The 16,671-nt window shown below is 40.7% G+C and overlaps 2 protein-coding genes across 3 annotated transcripts in view; one reads left to right on the top strand and one right to left on the bottom strand.

Annotated features, from left to right (window-relative positions):
* AUTS2 (activator of transcription and developmental regulator AUTS2) overlaps positions 1-16,671 on the top strand; it is a 1,127,592-nt gene that overhangs the window by 425,640 nt on the left and 685,281 nt on the right. The gene's annotated exons all lie outside the window — the stretch shown is intronic.
* On the bottom strand, positions 14,218-14,703 carry LOC110589959 (ATP synthase subunit d, mitochondrial-like). Its single transcript, XM_044915701.1, has one exon. The coding sequence runs from the start codon at positions 14,701-14,703 to the stop codon at positions 14,218-14,220; it is 486 nt and encodes a 161-aa protein (XP_044771636.1).

Below are 16,671 nucleotides of genomic sequence, written 5' to 3'. Positions count from 1 at the left end.
TATTCTTCTCTCATTTATCCCTTTGCTAACTGTCACCCTAGCAGTTTCATAATTCCAATTTCTGCGAGAGTCCCTATGAAACAGAACCTGGCCACTAGAGGGCAGGTTCAGTGACCTGGCACATTGCTTTAGAAAATGCGGGCATGGAACAGGCCTTACTTACACTCCGTCTCTCAAGAGAGGACTTTTACCCTTTCTTAAATCATCCCATGTTTGGGTATTAAGTGAAACTTCAGCTCTGGCACAGCATTTCTGATGAGCTGGTTCACTTCGCGTTAAATTGTCCGATCCACAGCCTTGTTCAACTTTATTCCCTACAACATAGCTCCTTTTTCTGTCATCATTTCTGTGAATGCATGGAACCCCCATCCTCCATTCACCTGAGCTTACCATCTCTATGCTTGCTTGTTCCTCCTTAATTAATTCCTCAGCCCTCACATCTATCTCTTTAGTATTTTTCTCTTTTCCATTATTTAATGTTACTGCATTACTTCTTACCTAGACTTAAAAAAAAATCCTCTAATTACATTTTCTCATTTCATCTAAGTCAGCATAATTTACTTCTGTTTTAATTCAACATACCTGTCTGCCTGAGGAAAATTCCTTAGCTCCCCTCTCCCCCCAGGGACTTGTGGATTGAGTATAGACTTCTTTGTTTGACATTTAAGATCTTTAGTAATATGCCCATTACTCCCTTTCTCGGTTCTGTTATTCTCAACAGTAAATAGCTAGATAAATAAGACTAATGAGCATCCTCTTCACAAGCCTCTTTTTTTCCCCTAGCCCTTGTCCTGTTAGTCCTTTCAGAATGCCATTAAACTGTAACAGTAGAGGATGGTGATGGGAGTCCAAACTCTGGAGCTGGACTGACTGGATTGGAATCTCAAGGCAGCTCTGTAATCTTGGACAGGTGCTGTTTAGTTTTCTGTGCCTCACTTTCCTCATCTGTAAAGTGGAGATAGCAATTGAATCTACCTCTTCGTAGGTATTATTAATTATCTCATTAATTGTCTACTAAGTAAATGTTAACAAATATAAAACACTCAAGCACTCCCTGGCACACGGTGAGCACTCAGTTCTCTCTATGAATACTTTGTCATATTCTCAAATAGGTGTGCATTTTTCTGTCTGCAAAGTGGTATTTTCTCTCTGTCTCTTTTTTTTGAAGTATACCTATCATAGCCTGTTTGCTCCTTTTCAGAATATTTGTAGATTTGAGTTCCTGTCGATTATTAGAGCTTCTTATGTTGTGCCACATGGTAAGAGCTCAATAAATATTTGTTGAATTGGATTGTATCTAAAAGATGCAATAGTAACTTCCGTCTGTCTTATGAATGCCAATATTTGGAGAAGGCAGTATAATTCTTAAAATTAGGTTTTAAGCCTTAAAAATAAAATGATTTTTGTCATTGTCATACAGGGGTACTCACACTCAAGTACAGTATTTTAGTTAACTATTAAGAATAAAAATAATCAGGTATGAATCTGAATCAAAGGTTGCAAACTTCTTTTTGAACAGAGCCAAATAGTAAATATATTTGACTCTGCCGGTCGTATTGTGTTTGTTGAAACTATTCATGTTGGATGTTGTAGCCATAGATGATATCTAAATGAGTGGATATGGCCATGTTCTAGTAAAACTTAATTTACAAAAGCAGGTGCACTGTAACTTGCCAACCCCTGAACTGTATCATTTCCATGCAGACCACTCATCGTTTTGGAATGCTTTTGGCTGCAAAAAGTTCTATCTGCCACATTCAAGGGAAGAAGAACGTGTATTCATCTGTCTGTCTCCTCTTTGGGTGTAAGGACACTTTTTCCAGAAGACCTCAGCAGACTACCCATGTTTTGTGGCCCCAAGTTGAATTATATTCTCATCCTTAAACCACTCGCTGACAGTGTGGTAGAGCCACTGTGATTGTCCCAGACACATTAGGAATCATGTGTTTGGGGATGGGGTCTGTCTAACTGTATTGCGTGGCCATGTTGATGAAGGTGTATGCTTCTGAAGTAAGAACCGTTGAATTTAACGTTGAATGTCACCTCATCTTATGTTGTCATAGTAAAGACTCTTAACAAGTGTGAGGCTTCTTTGTTAATACTCAGACTGTTTTAAATTATTATTCTATTTTTTAATATTTATTTATTTGACAGAGAGAGACACAGCAAGAGAGGGAACACAAGCAGGGGGAGTGGGAGAGGGAGAAGCAGGCTTCCCGCCGAGCAGGGAGCCCGATGCGGGGCTCGATCCCAGGACCCTGGGATCACGACCCGAGCCGAAGGCAGACGCTTAATGACTGAGCCACCCAGGCACCCCTTAAATTATTATTCTTAGAAGTAGATCTGTATTAAAGAATATAGAGACTTTGGATGAGCAGACCTGAGTTCTATTGTGAAGTTTAATGTTTTCCATATGCCTTTTGAGGCTGCTCATTTTGGCACCACAGATAGTCAAAATAGAGAAAATAGCTGTCTCCCCACTTGAAGGAAATCGTTTACCATATACCCTTCTCCTGCTTTAGAAGGGGAGACCAATCACTGGGAAATAACAAGGACTAGCCCCTCTCACACTTGACACGGGGAAGAGAATGAGTCTCTTAGTATTTGTCAAAATTACGGCTTCAGCCAGTTTGCTGCCCAGCTTGTTATACCAAGAACTCTAGTATATGATGTTGAAATGTTTTCTGTTTCTAAATTAGACTTAGCATTTTCCCTTTAGAACGTTTTGGCAGCCCTTTGGTTATTATTATAGTAGGACCCAGTCTCTCAGGGGTCTTGGACTGAGTCGATTGTCCTAGTCCTGTCGGTAGAAAGGGATCTCAGTACTGCCTGTCTGAGAGCGCATTGTTGTCCTGGGTTGTATGGGACTGTGATTCAAATGGCCTTATTGTTTTCCTGCCTGGCTTTGCTACAGTGTAAAACTATCCTGTAGCGACTACAAAATGCCTTTCTTTTACTTGCTGAAAGATTTTAAGACAGACAGAAAGAAAGAACGGGAGCGAGGGCTATGAGGGAAAAGAAACCACTGACATGACACACTTCCTGTCCCTGTCCGGCCCCCCCGTCTCACCTGGGATGACTGTATTCCTGTTGGCGTCGTGCAAGGGCAAATGAGAAGGCCTTCCTCCGGCCATATCTCCGTTTACACTCTATAAAATTGGATTAGACAATGTTAATTCAATTAATGACTGTACTGAAAGCTTGTCTTAGTGTGCAGTGAAAACAGTAGGGCAGCCTCTAATAATCTATGGATTTAATGACTGCAGCTTTGAAGAGGGTTAAGCTAAAGTGAAGTTCAGAATGGCTTGTTAACTGGGTCTATTAGCTGTTGACCTTCCCTTTCAGCATAATAGTGGCAGTCAGACTGAAGAGAGCACTAGCGTCCTGATTAGCATTTATCTAAAGATAGTCTGCTGCCTGTTCCACAGTAAATTAGTTCAATCAGCCATAAAGAGCTTGAGAAACATTTTCTGCTTTATAAAAAGAATTAGATGTTAGAACAGTTCATCTGGCATAGTGCAGTGAAGATGGATTGAGCCCCTGAACGTGCTCATTTGAGGAAAGCGCTTTGAGGATATTGAGTAATTGAACAGATTTTCCCACAAGATTGATCAGGGACGTTGGATTCCCTGTGCAAGAGGGATGCCCTAATTTTTGCCTTCTAATAAGAGCACCACATCTGCTCCCATTTCTGTGTATTCATTTGGTGAAACCGAAAACCCATTTCTTTAGCACCTACTATGCACTGTGTATCCCTTTGGAAATAAAGGAAGTAGAATCTGCTGCTCAGAAAGTCTGTGATTTGATGGAGTAGAGGAAAACTGAGCTTGAAAAGCATCACCCGCACTCCCACCAATGTAAGCTAACTAAAGAGGAGAAACTGTATAATGACAGCTACCACTTTCTGTGTAGAGGTCATCTTATAAAGTAAGAGTAGTTTCCCAAAGAAACAATATAGTAGTATAGGGGGGAGTGGTGTTTCTGATGAAGGTCTTGGCATCAGGTGAGCTCTGCTCATACTGGGTCCCCAAAGCGAAGAGGCAAAAATTATAAAGCTTTCTAATCATTTATAATCTTAAATTACGATCCAGGTCCTTAAAAAAAAAAACGGCATAAGTGTACTGTACAATTGATTTTTATGAGGTGCCCCAATGTACTATAAAGTATACATAGAGCACATAAAATTCTAACTCTGCTATATCATAAATTTGACCTCAGTGAAATGAATAGGCTTACTATATGGCAAACACTAATGAAACATTTAATTAGCAGTCCCTCCACTTGTCTTTTTAGAATTTGGAAGGGCTTTCTGGGGACTATTTTAGTGGCCGAGGTTTTCACAAAACAAAACAATAAGACCTTTGAGTGAAAACTAGTATTTTTTTCTCTCAGTAAGTGTTTCAGTAGAGACAGTTAGTTTAATTAGACTGGTGAACCTGAATCTGCATTTTGTTCCCAATGATTATCCTTTTAACAAAAAGCTATTGATAGAGTTAAATATGCACTGACCTCACTAGGGCTTCCCGTTGACTCTTGGCCGCTCTGCACACACGTATCACGTACGTCCTCCCTCGCAGTGCCCTCACGCTCAGGTCATGGGTCACTTAGTGAGGGACGGTGTTGCAGTGTTGGTAGTGAACAGGCTCTAGGGCTGTGGGCTTCAGGTCCTTTGAAGGACCATGTTAGGGACTCTCCTGTCTAGCCGCCCCTATCATGGCTTTGTTGCGTTACTTCATTGTCTAGTCGCTCTAGCAAAAGTCGTCAGGAAGACGTAGCTGAATGAGCAGATCAAGGCACCTTTGGAAAAAAAAAAAAAAAGATGAAAACATTAGGCTGAGTGAAAGAAGCCAGTCACAAAAGGCCACATATTGTAAAACTCCATTTATATGAAATGTCCAGGAGAGAGAAATCCATAGAGATGGAAGGTAGATTAGTGGTTGTCAGGGCTGGAGGAGATGGAGTTTGGTGGGGAGTAGCTGCTAATGGGTATAGGGTTTTCTTTTTGGTGTGATGAAAATATTCTAAAATTAGGTTGTAATAATGGTTGCACAAGTATCTGAATATACTAAAAACCACTGAACTGTGCACTTTAAATGAGTGAATTGTATGCAAATTGTTTCTCATTGAGACTTTTAAAAAATAGGTACTAAATTTCATTGTTAAATAGCATGAAAAAAGGGAAAGGGTTTTAAGCAGTGAGCATCCCTAGTAATGTGTGCATGTATATGTTCGTATAACTGTAATGTGTGTGATCCACGTATGGGCCGTATTGTGCTAGTTATGGTGTGTGCATGAACTGTAAAGAAAGAGGAAGAGCTCTGCTTGTAATGAGAGAATGCCATGCATAGGGGAGCAGTAGGAGCAAGATCTCTGTGGCTCTGGGGTGCCAAGTGTGGTTGGAGCTGTGAGTACCTGGGGAGATTGGCAAGTGTCCGGTATTTCCTAGTAGAGAGGATAGCCCAAGGTGAGAGCATTTGAGGAAGCAGAGACTATTATAGAGGGAATGTGAATTCTTTCAGCTGTAGTTAGAAATTTAATGTGTGCAAAATGGAAAAAAAAAAAAAAAAGCAAAACAAAAAGAATCCTTTAGATTACACGTGAAAGGTAATTGGTATCTTAGGGCCATTATGATGGAGAACAGAGGCAAATTACAGAGGATAAACGTAGAATTTCTTTCAGCTGTTTGATGCTTACCTAGTGCCTTTGCAATGTAGTGCCCTGTGAAGATGTAGCATTCCCTAGCACTAGGTGAGGGATTGGGGAAGCCGGTTTATGATTCCAAATCTATCTCTTCCTGTGTTATACTACATAAGTAACTATTTTTGTGAACCTTTCCTTCTCTCTTACCTTGTCCTCCTTACCTGGAGAGGATTGCACAAGGATCAAATGAGAGAACATATACCTATTGCATTGGACTTAATAGGAATGTAACAAATATCTGTGGGATGGAGGAAGGAAGCAAGACAAGAAAGTGCTTAGTATACTGCAGAATAAGGGAGAGAATGCACTTGACTGCCTCATTCTTCGGGCCAAGTTTGTGAAGGTTATGAGAGGAATAAGAATTATTGCACCAATACCGTTGATGCTCACGAATATTATCGGCTTATCTGGAGCCTCATACCTAGCGACTGTTTCGGCGGTGTTAACTGGCAGGATTGCCAGTACTTATCAAGCTCCTGGATGGATGGGTTCCTCTCCTTGGGATGACCAGACTCTCTGCTGAAATTGCCAGCATGCGCAAACATTGGTAGTTACGCATATCTTGCGTGTAAGAGTTATACTCAGAACAATTCTACTTTTGATGAAGTTTTTGAGACATTGGAATTAGGTTGGAAATATCAGGTAGTTACACATATCTTGCGTGTAAGAGTTATACTCAGAACAATTCTACTTTTGATGAAGTTTTTGAGACATTGGAATTAGGTTGGAAATATCATCCCAGTGTAACAGATTGTTGATATTGTGGCACTGAACAGTTCTCTCCTCAGTGGAAACCAGGAAAACAGAATATTAGCATTCCCAATTCCTATTTTATGCCACCCACTAAAAAATCTGAAACTCATGTAGAATGCTTTTGGGGATGGGAGTTGGAGGCCTCCTGTGAGGAATTCTGTTGCATGTGCAGATCTTGTGTCCCCCAGATCCATGACAGGTTATGTCAGAGTAGGCAAGACACTACTTTTTACGGGTGCTCTTGGGTCATCGGGACCTGAAAGGGAGAAATGGACACTCTGAAGAATTGATGTTTGTGTTTGTCTTCATTTTATCTAGACTTGCCGTATTATAGCTTCTTCGGGATTTTTAAGACAGTTGTGAATCATATTCTCAAAGGTTATATGGACTCTTATATAAACAGCACAAAATTAGGCTTAAGAAACTTGGATTTTGGTATTAGCTCTGGGACCTGAATTCACTAAGGCCTCCTCTCCTCATGAATGAAGGGACTTATCCTTGTTTCCTTCCATGTCCAAGATTATATGATCATGCAGTCTTCCCTGCAGTTTTTTTGTTCTTCCTCATTTCCTCTTAACACATCCTTGTGTGTGTGTGTTTTTAAAGATTTATTTATGTATTTTAGAGGGAGAGAGAGAGCAAGCATGTGAGCAGGGAGAGGAGGAGAGAGAGAAAGAATCTCAAGCAGACTCCCCACTGAGCATGGAGTCAGGTGTAGGGCTCAACCCCATGACCCCGAGATCAGGGCCCGAGCCGAAACCAAGAGTTGGACACTCAACCAGCTGCACCACCCAGGCACTTCCAACACATTCCTTGTCTTTAATCTTTGACTTTCCTTCTGCCCATCTCCTATAATCCTTCCTCTGCCTATCTTTTCAGGCATCCTAAAAGCTGTCATAGTGTGCCTGATACGAGGTGAGCAGTTTGTTCCGAGCTGGATATACACTGTTGAATTCAAACATGGTTCCTCTCCTGGCAGTTTTGTGGGGGAAGCAGAGATAACATAAATAAATTACAAAATGTGGTAAGTGCTGTTACAGAACAGGAGAGACTGCTGTGGGTGTGGTGTCAGGAGTACCTGACCCTGTTTAAGTGACTTTTTTCAAAATGAATTTACAAGAACTAGAGGCCCCGGCCAGGGGCGTTTTGAGAGAACAGCAGTGTGACCGACAAAAGCCTATGGCAGGAACAAGATAAGCCACTTTGAGGAACTGGAAGAGTGGTGTGGCTAGGAGTGTGGCGAGTTAGGGAGACCTTAGGAAAAGCGAGACTGGAAGAAAGGCACACCAAATCTGAGGCCATGTTAAGGATCATGCATTTCATTTTAAGTGCAGTGGGGAGCCTATGGTGAATTTTAAGTGATAGCAAGATGGGAATCTTACTTTACCTTGGCTGCAAAAATTAAGGGCTTTTTTAAAAAAGAAAAAAAGTGTTGAATTTACATTAATCCCGACTCAGGCAAAACAGTATGCTATGCCTAAAGTGAATACAGTTTTAGGCTGCAGAGGAGATCCTGTGGTCAAAGTTTACACATTAATACTGTGCTTCCAACAGAGAAGCCTTGGTTTCTGAGAGTTTTCTGCTATGTTTTTCTTCTCTTTTTGCCCCACTCTGATTGCAGCCAGCTCTTCTCTGCTTTGGATCACCTCTGCTTCTCAGCCATCTTTTGGTCCTTCAAATGCTGCGAGAACATTTGTACCTTTGGCCTGTGGGTGTGTGGATCTGGAGGGCTGGCACTTACAGATGGGTTAGAAGAGAGAGAGGGCCTGCCACAGTGTTCAGGAGGAATGCCTCCTGCCGCAAAAATTCCAAATCCAGTCAGCAAAACTGATGTCACCGGTGCCAGCCATGTAGTCACTGAGACCCTGACTGAGCGGACACAAATCAGAACATTCCTGCTAATTCTCATTTAGATCAGTTAAATACGCTTAGCACGTGTGTTCATTCTGGGTGACACGTTGACATTTGGTGGGATTGCAGAGGGACAGGGGATATAAAAGGCAGACAGGCGATTTTCCTGTAAGACCTCAACCTAATTGGGCAAAATGACCTTTGCAAAGTCATTTTCGTGTTGTCCTGGTAAATATTTAACAGGATTAAAAAAATTATATTCAAAATATTTTCAGGGGCGCCTGGGTGGCTCAGTTGGTTGGGCGTCTGCCTCCGGCTCAGGTCGTGATCCCAGGGTCCTGGGATGGAGCCCTGCGTCGGGCTCCCTGCTCAGTGGGGAGTCTGCTTCTCCCTCTCCTGCTGCTGCTCCCCCTGCTTGTGCTTTCTCTCACTCTCTCTCCCGTTCTCTATCAAATAAATAAAATAAAATAAATATTTTCAAATGAGCATCATTGTGAAGACCACGTATAGAATATGATGTAGAACGTTGTTTTTCAGAGTGTGGTTCATGGACTTTTGTTAGTGGCCCCTGGTTTTGTCATCTGTTTATTTATTTGGCAAGATTGACTTGGTGATGGAAGCAGTGTGGGATCAAAAAGGGAGTTTGTATCTAGACGCTTTGACTTTGACCGGAGTTAATGAGAGGAGGATGGACAAGAAGCCTGGACCGTGCCCTGGTGCTAGGATTTGAGGTTGCTCTGGCAGAATGGCACACACAGTTAAAACACAGGAGCTATGCAGTTGTGACATACGTAAGTACTAGGGATGCGATGTGCAACGTGATGACTGTAGATAATGCTGCTGCGTGGTATATAGGAAAGTTGTCAAGAGAGCAATTCCTAAGAGTTCTCATCACAAGGAGAGTTTTTTTTTCCTTCTTTCTTCATCCTGTATCTTTGTGAGATGATGGATGTTAGCCGAACCTGTTGTGATAATCACTTCACAATACATGTAAATCAAGTCATCATGCTGTATTCCTCAAGCTTGCACAGTGATGTATGTCAGTCATTTCTTAGTAAAACAGAGGGGGAAAAAAAAACCTGTTAACAACAAAAAAAGAAACAAAAACTTGAGAGCTGGGACACCTGGGTGGCTCAGTTGGTTAAGCGACTGCCTTCGGCTCGGCTCAGCTCATGATGCCAGGGTCCTGGGATCAAGCCCTGCATAGGGCTCCCTCCTCGGTGGGGAGCCTGCTTCTTCCTCTCCCACTCCCCCTGCTTGTGTCCCCTCTCTTGCTGTCAAATAAGTAAATAAAAGCTTGAAAATTAAAAAAAAAAAAAACCTCAAGAGCTAGCATAAACACCGTGCAGTATTTTGGAGCACATTCTGTGGTCTACCGAGTTAGGTTCCCCTGCTCCAGTTCTTGCCCCAAGTGAGCCCTCAAGCACACTAAGCTGAGCATTGGTAAGGTAGTGGGCAGAGAGGACTCATGGATGCCCCTTCCCCTCCCCTAATCTCCAGTGGTGGCCAGACCAAGGGGTATGAAAGAAAGTGACTGTTGGAGATGAAGCAAGGACAGCCAGTGTGCAGTTAGGGTGGGAAGGTGATGGCCCCAGATCTACCCGCAGAGTCAGAACATCATCGGTTTCCCCTTCAGAGCTGGCAAGAACATCAGGCCTGCCGCAACCCCATCCCTTGAGCTGCCAGCATACCACCATTTTCACCTTCCTTCTTTGGCAACTGTTGGCTTACAAATTGTCACCTGGAAAGTCAGGACTCTTCTTTTAGCCCAAATTGGGAACCTCTGGAAAGAGAGGCATTTTGATGTAATGGCTGGAAGCAGTGTGGGTCTGAACCCTGCTTCCCCACATCCTGGCCACGTCTCTGTTTTCTCATCTGTTAAATGAAGATAACAGTGTTCACTGCTCAGTGTTATTACAGGATTAAATAATATATTGCCTATAAAACCTTGAGTACAATGCCTGGCAGATATTAAGCACCTAATAAATGTTAGCTATTAAAAATATATAGAGTCAGACTTTTGCTTTCAAGAACTTAATCTATAAACATCCTTTCATACTTTCCCCACTTTTACGCCTTGATTTCATTTGAACTAGAGCCAAGTGGAAGAGTAATGAGAGATGAAACTGAGACAGTTGATAGAGATCTTCTTTAGAAAGGTTTCGTCCTGAACAATGCAATGCCAGTTGACAGAGATGGTTCTGGCAGGTGGGTGTGGAATGGATTGTGACGCAGAAAGAGTAGAGACATTGTTGATGAACCAGGAGACTCTTGTAGTAATCGGGAATTATCTGTGGCCTGGCCTCCCTTCAACCCAGAAACCAGGGGTTACCATTTAGCTGCTCTCATGAACCGATCCTTCAGATGATGGAGTAACTAGACTGTATTTTATTTCCTGATAACTTTTTGGTTTCCAAAGAGAGAACTTTAAAAATCTGATAAACACATCCGCAAGAGTTGCTGCCCACATATTTCCAAAAATGGATCTCCTGAGTCAGGCGTAACTGGTCATATGCAGAGAAAATACAACCCATGATTTATGCCTCTGCCCTCTCTTACCAGGCACTGTTACCTAATTGTGCAAATTAGTCAAGCTCTTATTTTTAGTTGGTTCTTTTTATATTGATTAAATGTCGAAGAACGTAACGTCTCAGTTTTGTGGGACAGTTGCATGGCTGCGTGTTTACAATAAAAATTTTGCCACCACTTGTCTGTAAATGGCTTTGCTTTAGGAGTCCACATGGCGTAGAGCTAAAACCACAGGCTTGGCTGTCAAAGAGACCCAATTCAAGCTTTGCCTCGTAATAGCTATGTGACCTTGGGAAGCTTGTGTTACTTCCCTGAGCCCTGGGTTTCTTATTTATTTCTTATTTCTCACATGCCTTGTAAGATTATTATAAAAATTGGCAGTGATATATGGGAAGTCCCCCAGGAGAGTGCCTGGTATCTCGTAGGCCCATCAACCACTTACGTAGTACCATCATTGTTTAGATCACCTTTATTTAACTTAGTTCTAATGGAGCTTAATTACAAAGAGAATCCATATTTCAGAAGTAAGTACTGAAATGATTTTTTTAAAATTCACTACAGTGAAAATGCTTTAGATTAAGAGCTTCTGATTATGGCTTAGTTTTGATTAATGTTTAATGGTAAAATTATTTAAAGAGATTTTTCCCAATCTCCACATATTTCCTATAGTTTAAACATCTTCAGATTAATGTATTGTACATTGTACATGTGCGTGATGTCAGAGAGAGTTGATTATTTGAGGTTTTGATTTGACTAATTCAATATAATAATTTACTAATTTTCATTCAGTGCACGCTAAATGCCAAATCCAGTCTTCTTGGACACAGAGAAACAAACATCCAAACATCATTCCTTCTCTCAAGGAACTCACAGTAGAACTTATTTGAATTTTGGGAGCACAGCATGAATAGGAGTTTGCAGAAGAACAGACATCCAAACAGCATCTCTCCTCCCAAAGAACTCATAATAGAATTTATTTAAAAAAATTTTGGTGGCGGGAGGGTAGTTTACCTTGTTTTTTCCATTTCTTTCCTTAATGCCTTTCTGAAGGCCTGCTAACCTTACCTTTAAAAATATAAAAGAGGGGAAAATATATTTAAAGCAGGAGCTGGGGAGGGATTTTCTTTTTAGGTTTTCAGCATTTAGAATTTCTTACACATGTGAAATATTGGTGCTCCAAGTGTGACCTTTCAAGAAATTCCTCATTGAAACAAGAGGCTTTAGGAGGAATTAATATATGGTCAAAGCAGCTTTGAATGTTGTATCTTTTGGAGCAGCTGGGAACTCTGTGTATTAAAAGTGAATTGAAATAAATGGAATGAATTCAAATGAATTGAAATGAATCAAGTGAATTGAAAACTCATATGCACCCAAAAACCTGCACATGGCTGTTTATAGAATCTTTATTCTTAATTACCCAAACTCGGAAGCAACCAAGATGTCTTTCAGCAGGTGAATGGATAAATAAATGTGATACACCCAAACAATGGAATATTATTCAGTACTTAAAAAAAAAAGAGAAGAAAACAAACAAAAGAGCTATCAAGCCATGAAAACACATGGAGGAATCTGACATGCATGTTACTAAGTGGAAGGGTAAGTGGGATGAATAGAGGATTTTTAGGGCAGTGAAATGATTTTTACTATACTACAATGGTAGGTACATGTCATTGTACATTTGTCAAAACCTAAAGAATGTATAACACTAAGAACAAACCCTAATGTAAAGTATGGATTTAGGGTGATAATGACATGTCAGTGTAGGTTCATCTGTTCTAACAAATGTACCTCTGTGGTGCGGGATGTCTGTAGTGGGGGAAATTGTGTGTGCTTGTGGGAAATGGGGACATGGGTAGTTTCAGCTCAGTCTTCTGTGGAAGTTAAAACTACTCTAGAAGATAAAGTTTTATTAATTAAAAAAAATGTTCTTACTGCTCTGGAGCCAAAGGAAATCATGTAAAGAAGGTAGTTAATTCATATACTTTCACTGTCAGTGTAGTTGGCTTTTCTCAGGTATGGTTTATGATGTTTGAACATGCACATTTAAGCAACAGCCCTGTTACAAAAGAAGTACATGTTTTATAAGGAGATTTCCTTGGACTCAGGGCACCCTGGCTTGGCAGTCGAGCTGGGTTCTAATTCCTCTTGCCACTATGGAGTTTTGTGACCTTGGGACCATCCTAGAATATCTGTGGCTAAGTTCTGTAGAGGAAGGCTTAGGACAACCATATGGCATGCTGTTTTACATAATCAGTCTTGGGCTTGGTGGGATTTGTGGGGTGGGCATTCTTTGACGGAGGTAGAAGGACTCAACGCAGCTTCTGGTCACCCCCGGTACTGTTTCTATGTACCGGACCTATTGCCTTCACAGCTGCTAAGTGTATGTGTCTGAAGGTGGAGGGACATAAGATGAGATGGTCTTCATGGCTTTTTCCACCCCTCCAATTATTTCTTTCAGTAGGTATCTACAATAATTTGATGTAATCATTGTTTATGTGGCATTTTTTTTATTAGCTCTTCTGTTTTCTAAAGTAAGTAACCCATGTCTATGTATAGAATCATCATTGGGAAGGTAGGATAATTTCTTACCACCCTTCCCCAGCTTTATAAGGAATGAAATAATATGAATTAGTTTTCTCTAATGATAAAACTGCAACAATTTTCAAGCAAAAGAAAAACAGGTTAGTAGCACCATCTACAGGCTACCGAAGAGGAAAACTTTCTGTGTGGCACTTAAATGCAAAGGATTTGTGGAAAGGGGAATTTAAGAAGCCTCATACTCCCTCTTATAAATGTGTTTTTGTAAAATTTACTAATTTAAGTATTTTTGTTCTTCTTCCCCACTCCTACAATCATTTCTCAGTATGTCCCCATGTAGACTGAAGCAAGAGAATATTGGCACAATTAGCTATGTGTTCTCATTAGGATCCCTGTTTTGGCCCCCATGCTTATAAACATTTCTCTCTCTCTTGCTCTCTTTCTCTCTCTCTCTTTTGTCTCTCTCTCTCTTTGATCTCTCTCTCTGTGTCTCTCTCGCTCCTCTTCTCTCTCTCCCCTTCTCTCTCTGTCTCTTGCTCTCTCCATTAATGATAAGGAATGCTCTATGAATTTCATATGGATTCCAGCAGGTTCATTCATAGTAGTTCACATCGTAAGACCTGAGGCATAAAGCCTGCACGCCAAGGACATTATATTTTGGCTCTTCTGTATACTCAAGGGATTTATTGCCTCAATTACTTCCATCAGAAAGGAAGAATAAATGCAGGCATTTTGGGGTTGTTTGTATATTTGTGTTTACCTTTTTTTTTTTTTTTTTACCGTATCTTTTTTTTTAATTTCCAGCTTTTACAATACGAGGGCCAGAGCTTTCTCCCCAACTCAAGTTTATAAATTCTCAATTGGCTTGTGAGGCCAGTAGGGATACTTTTTCTTGTCCAATTTGGTTTCTGGGAAGACTTCATTCAGGTCCTCAGTGGTCATCTGATCAAATGGAATTATGTTTCTCATCTTCTCCAGCTCTTTTTCATATTCCTCAATCCTGGCCTTTGAGAGAGACAAAAACTTGGCACAGCTTTTCACATCTTCTTTTTCTTCAGCATCCACCTGAACAGTGTATTTATCCTCTGGCAGAGGAACCTTCAGGGCATTAAACTTCTTCTCAAAGTCATCTACCAAACCAGCCTTTGCCATATTGGCCTTGTAGTAAGCCCAGTCAATAGCAGGTAGTTTCTCAGGGAGAGTAGCCAACCTGGAGGTAAATGTCTCATTCCAGGATTTCAGGGAGTTAACAATGGCCTTCTGGTTTCGGGGTATGATCTCCTCAAAAGCTACCCAGTCAGTGGTTTTTAGAGCAAGTTTTCGTGCATCCATCTTGAGATCCTTCACCGACCCTGGCGGCCCAGAGTCCACAGCAGCTACCTTTTTTTTTTTAAGATGAAGTTTGGTTCAAAATGGCCTGAGTATTTTCTGTCCCCAAGATTTTATGATTCTGTGATCAGAAATCATTTCTGTGGCATGCATTATTATTTTATTATACTGGGATCTGGGAAACTGGTCTTTTTTTTTTTAAGATTTATTTATTTTAGTGGGGGGGGAGGGGCAGAGGGAGAAGGAGAAAAGCAGATCCCCTGCTGAGCACAGAGCCTCATGTGGTGCTCAATCTCACCACCCTAATACCATGACCTGAGCTGAAATGAGGAGTCCAGAGCTTAACCAACTGAGCCACCCAAGTGCCCCTGGGTTTTTTGTTTTTTTTAAGATTTTATTTATTTTATTTTAGAGAAAGTGAGAGCACAAACAGGGAAGGGAGAGGGACAAGCACACACTGCGTTGAGCGCAGAGCCCAACATGGGGCTCGATCCTGCAACCCTGAGATCATGACCTGAGCCCAAGCCAAGAGTCAGCTGCTTAACCAACTTAGCCACCCAGGTATCCCTGGGAAACTGGCCTTTTAACAGGATCATAGTAGAGGTAGTATTTTCTTTCTCAAATACCCATTTCTTTGTGTTAGTTTTTTGTTGTTATTTGTTTTGTTTTCGCACTGGTAAACTGGTTATCATCATTTTTGGCAACCTAGGAAATTTTACTGGATTCTTTGAATGTATTATAAAGTATTTATGGTATTAGCAGAGTTGCAATTTTCTGTTAGAAATAGCCTATTAAAATTAATAATTGGCTCCTTGTAAATTGTTGGTGGAATCACTGTTTCATTATACTGTGTTTGTTATTGGCAAGTGGTTAGGCGTTTCTGGAATGCACAGAGAATAGGCCTTCAGTTAAGCATTAAAACCTCCAAGAAGCTACCCCCTCTGAGGAAAAAAAAAAATAGAAAAAGAAAGAAACCAAAAGATTGAGCATAAATTATGAAAATGAGAAGAATATTGCTGAACAATGGTATTTCTTGTAGGAAAAGAGGAATAGAGGAGATGCATATTGAGCAGAGAGTATACTAAGCTGAGAATAAAAATATCAGGAAGATTCCAAAGGTATCTATTGAAACAGATGAGGCAGATCCTTTCAAAACTGCTGCCAGGAGTGATAACAGTTTTAAAGTTTATGTGTCTCAATTACTGGTGGTTTAGTTTCATGGAAAACTTAGTAATGTTGCCATTGTTTAAAAAAACCTCGTTATTTTCAAGGTGGAAAAAAATAATTGTGCATGAAACACTGGGGCCTTTCTCTGCAAAAAGTAAAGCAGTAATTCCAGTACAAGTAGAGATTTAAAACGAGATGCTGCCTTACAGTTCTAGCTAATATTTTTCCCTGTTTTTCTCTCACCAGATGGCACTGTTTAGTTCTGTTTCACAGTCTTGTTCTGGAAGTTTCTTTGGGAGAATCTGTTTTAGCCCAGGCTCACCAGTGACACCTCTGTATTATGCGTGAAGGCTTTAGGAATACTTGTAAAAGGCCATTGACTCAGAAATGAAGCTGTTTATATGGGGTCTTGTGGTTCCTTTCCAGTTGCACATTCTCTGTGAGGTGAGCCTAATAAACCAGCTGATAGAAATCTAGATGCTTCTTATGGAGTTCAGCTAATATTTTGCTTGGAGACACGTTACAGCAATGTGATTTTCAGCATTCTCACAGGCCAGTCTAATTATCTGACATATTTGGGAATTATTTTATATCTAAAAGTGGAGCTACAATTATAAGGGCACAGTTACTTTACAGAAATCTTGTGGAGCTTAAAATGCTTCATGGTAGTCTGTTGAACTTTAGATCCATCAAATTAAATTAAGAAAATAAAATTTGAAGAACTTTTTCCGGCTTGTCTTTTTATTCCCAAGACCAGCTCAGAAATAAATGATCAAAGACCTCTGATGTCAATATGTATGAATG

Source organism: Neomonachus schauinslandi, chromosome 5, assembly GCF_002201575.2.
Source record: "Neomonachus schauinslandi chromosome 5, ASM220157v2, whole genome shotgun sequence".
Classification (NCBI taxonomy): domain Eukaryota; kingdom Metazoa; phylum Chordata; class Mammalia; order Carnivora; family Phocidae; genus Neomonachus; species Neomonachus schauinslandi.
This window is presented reverse-complemented; position numbering and strand designations above follow the sequence as displayed.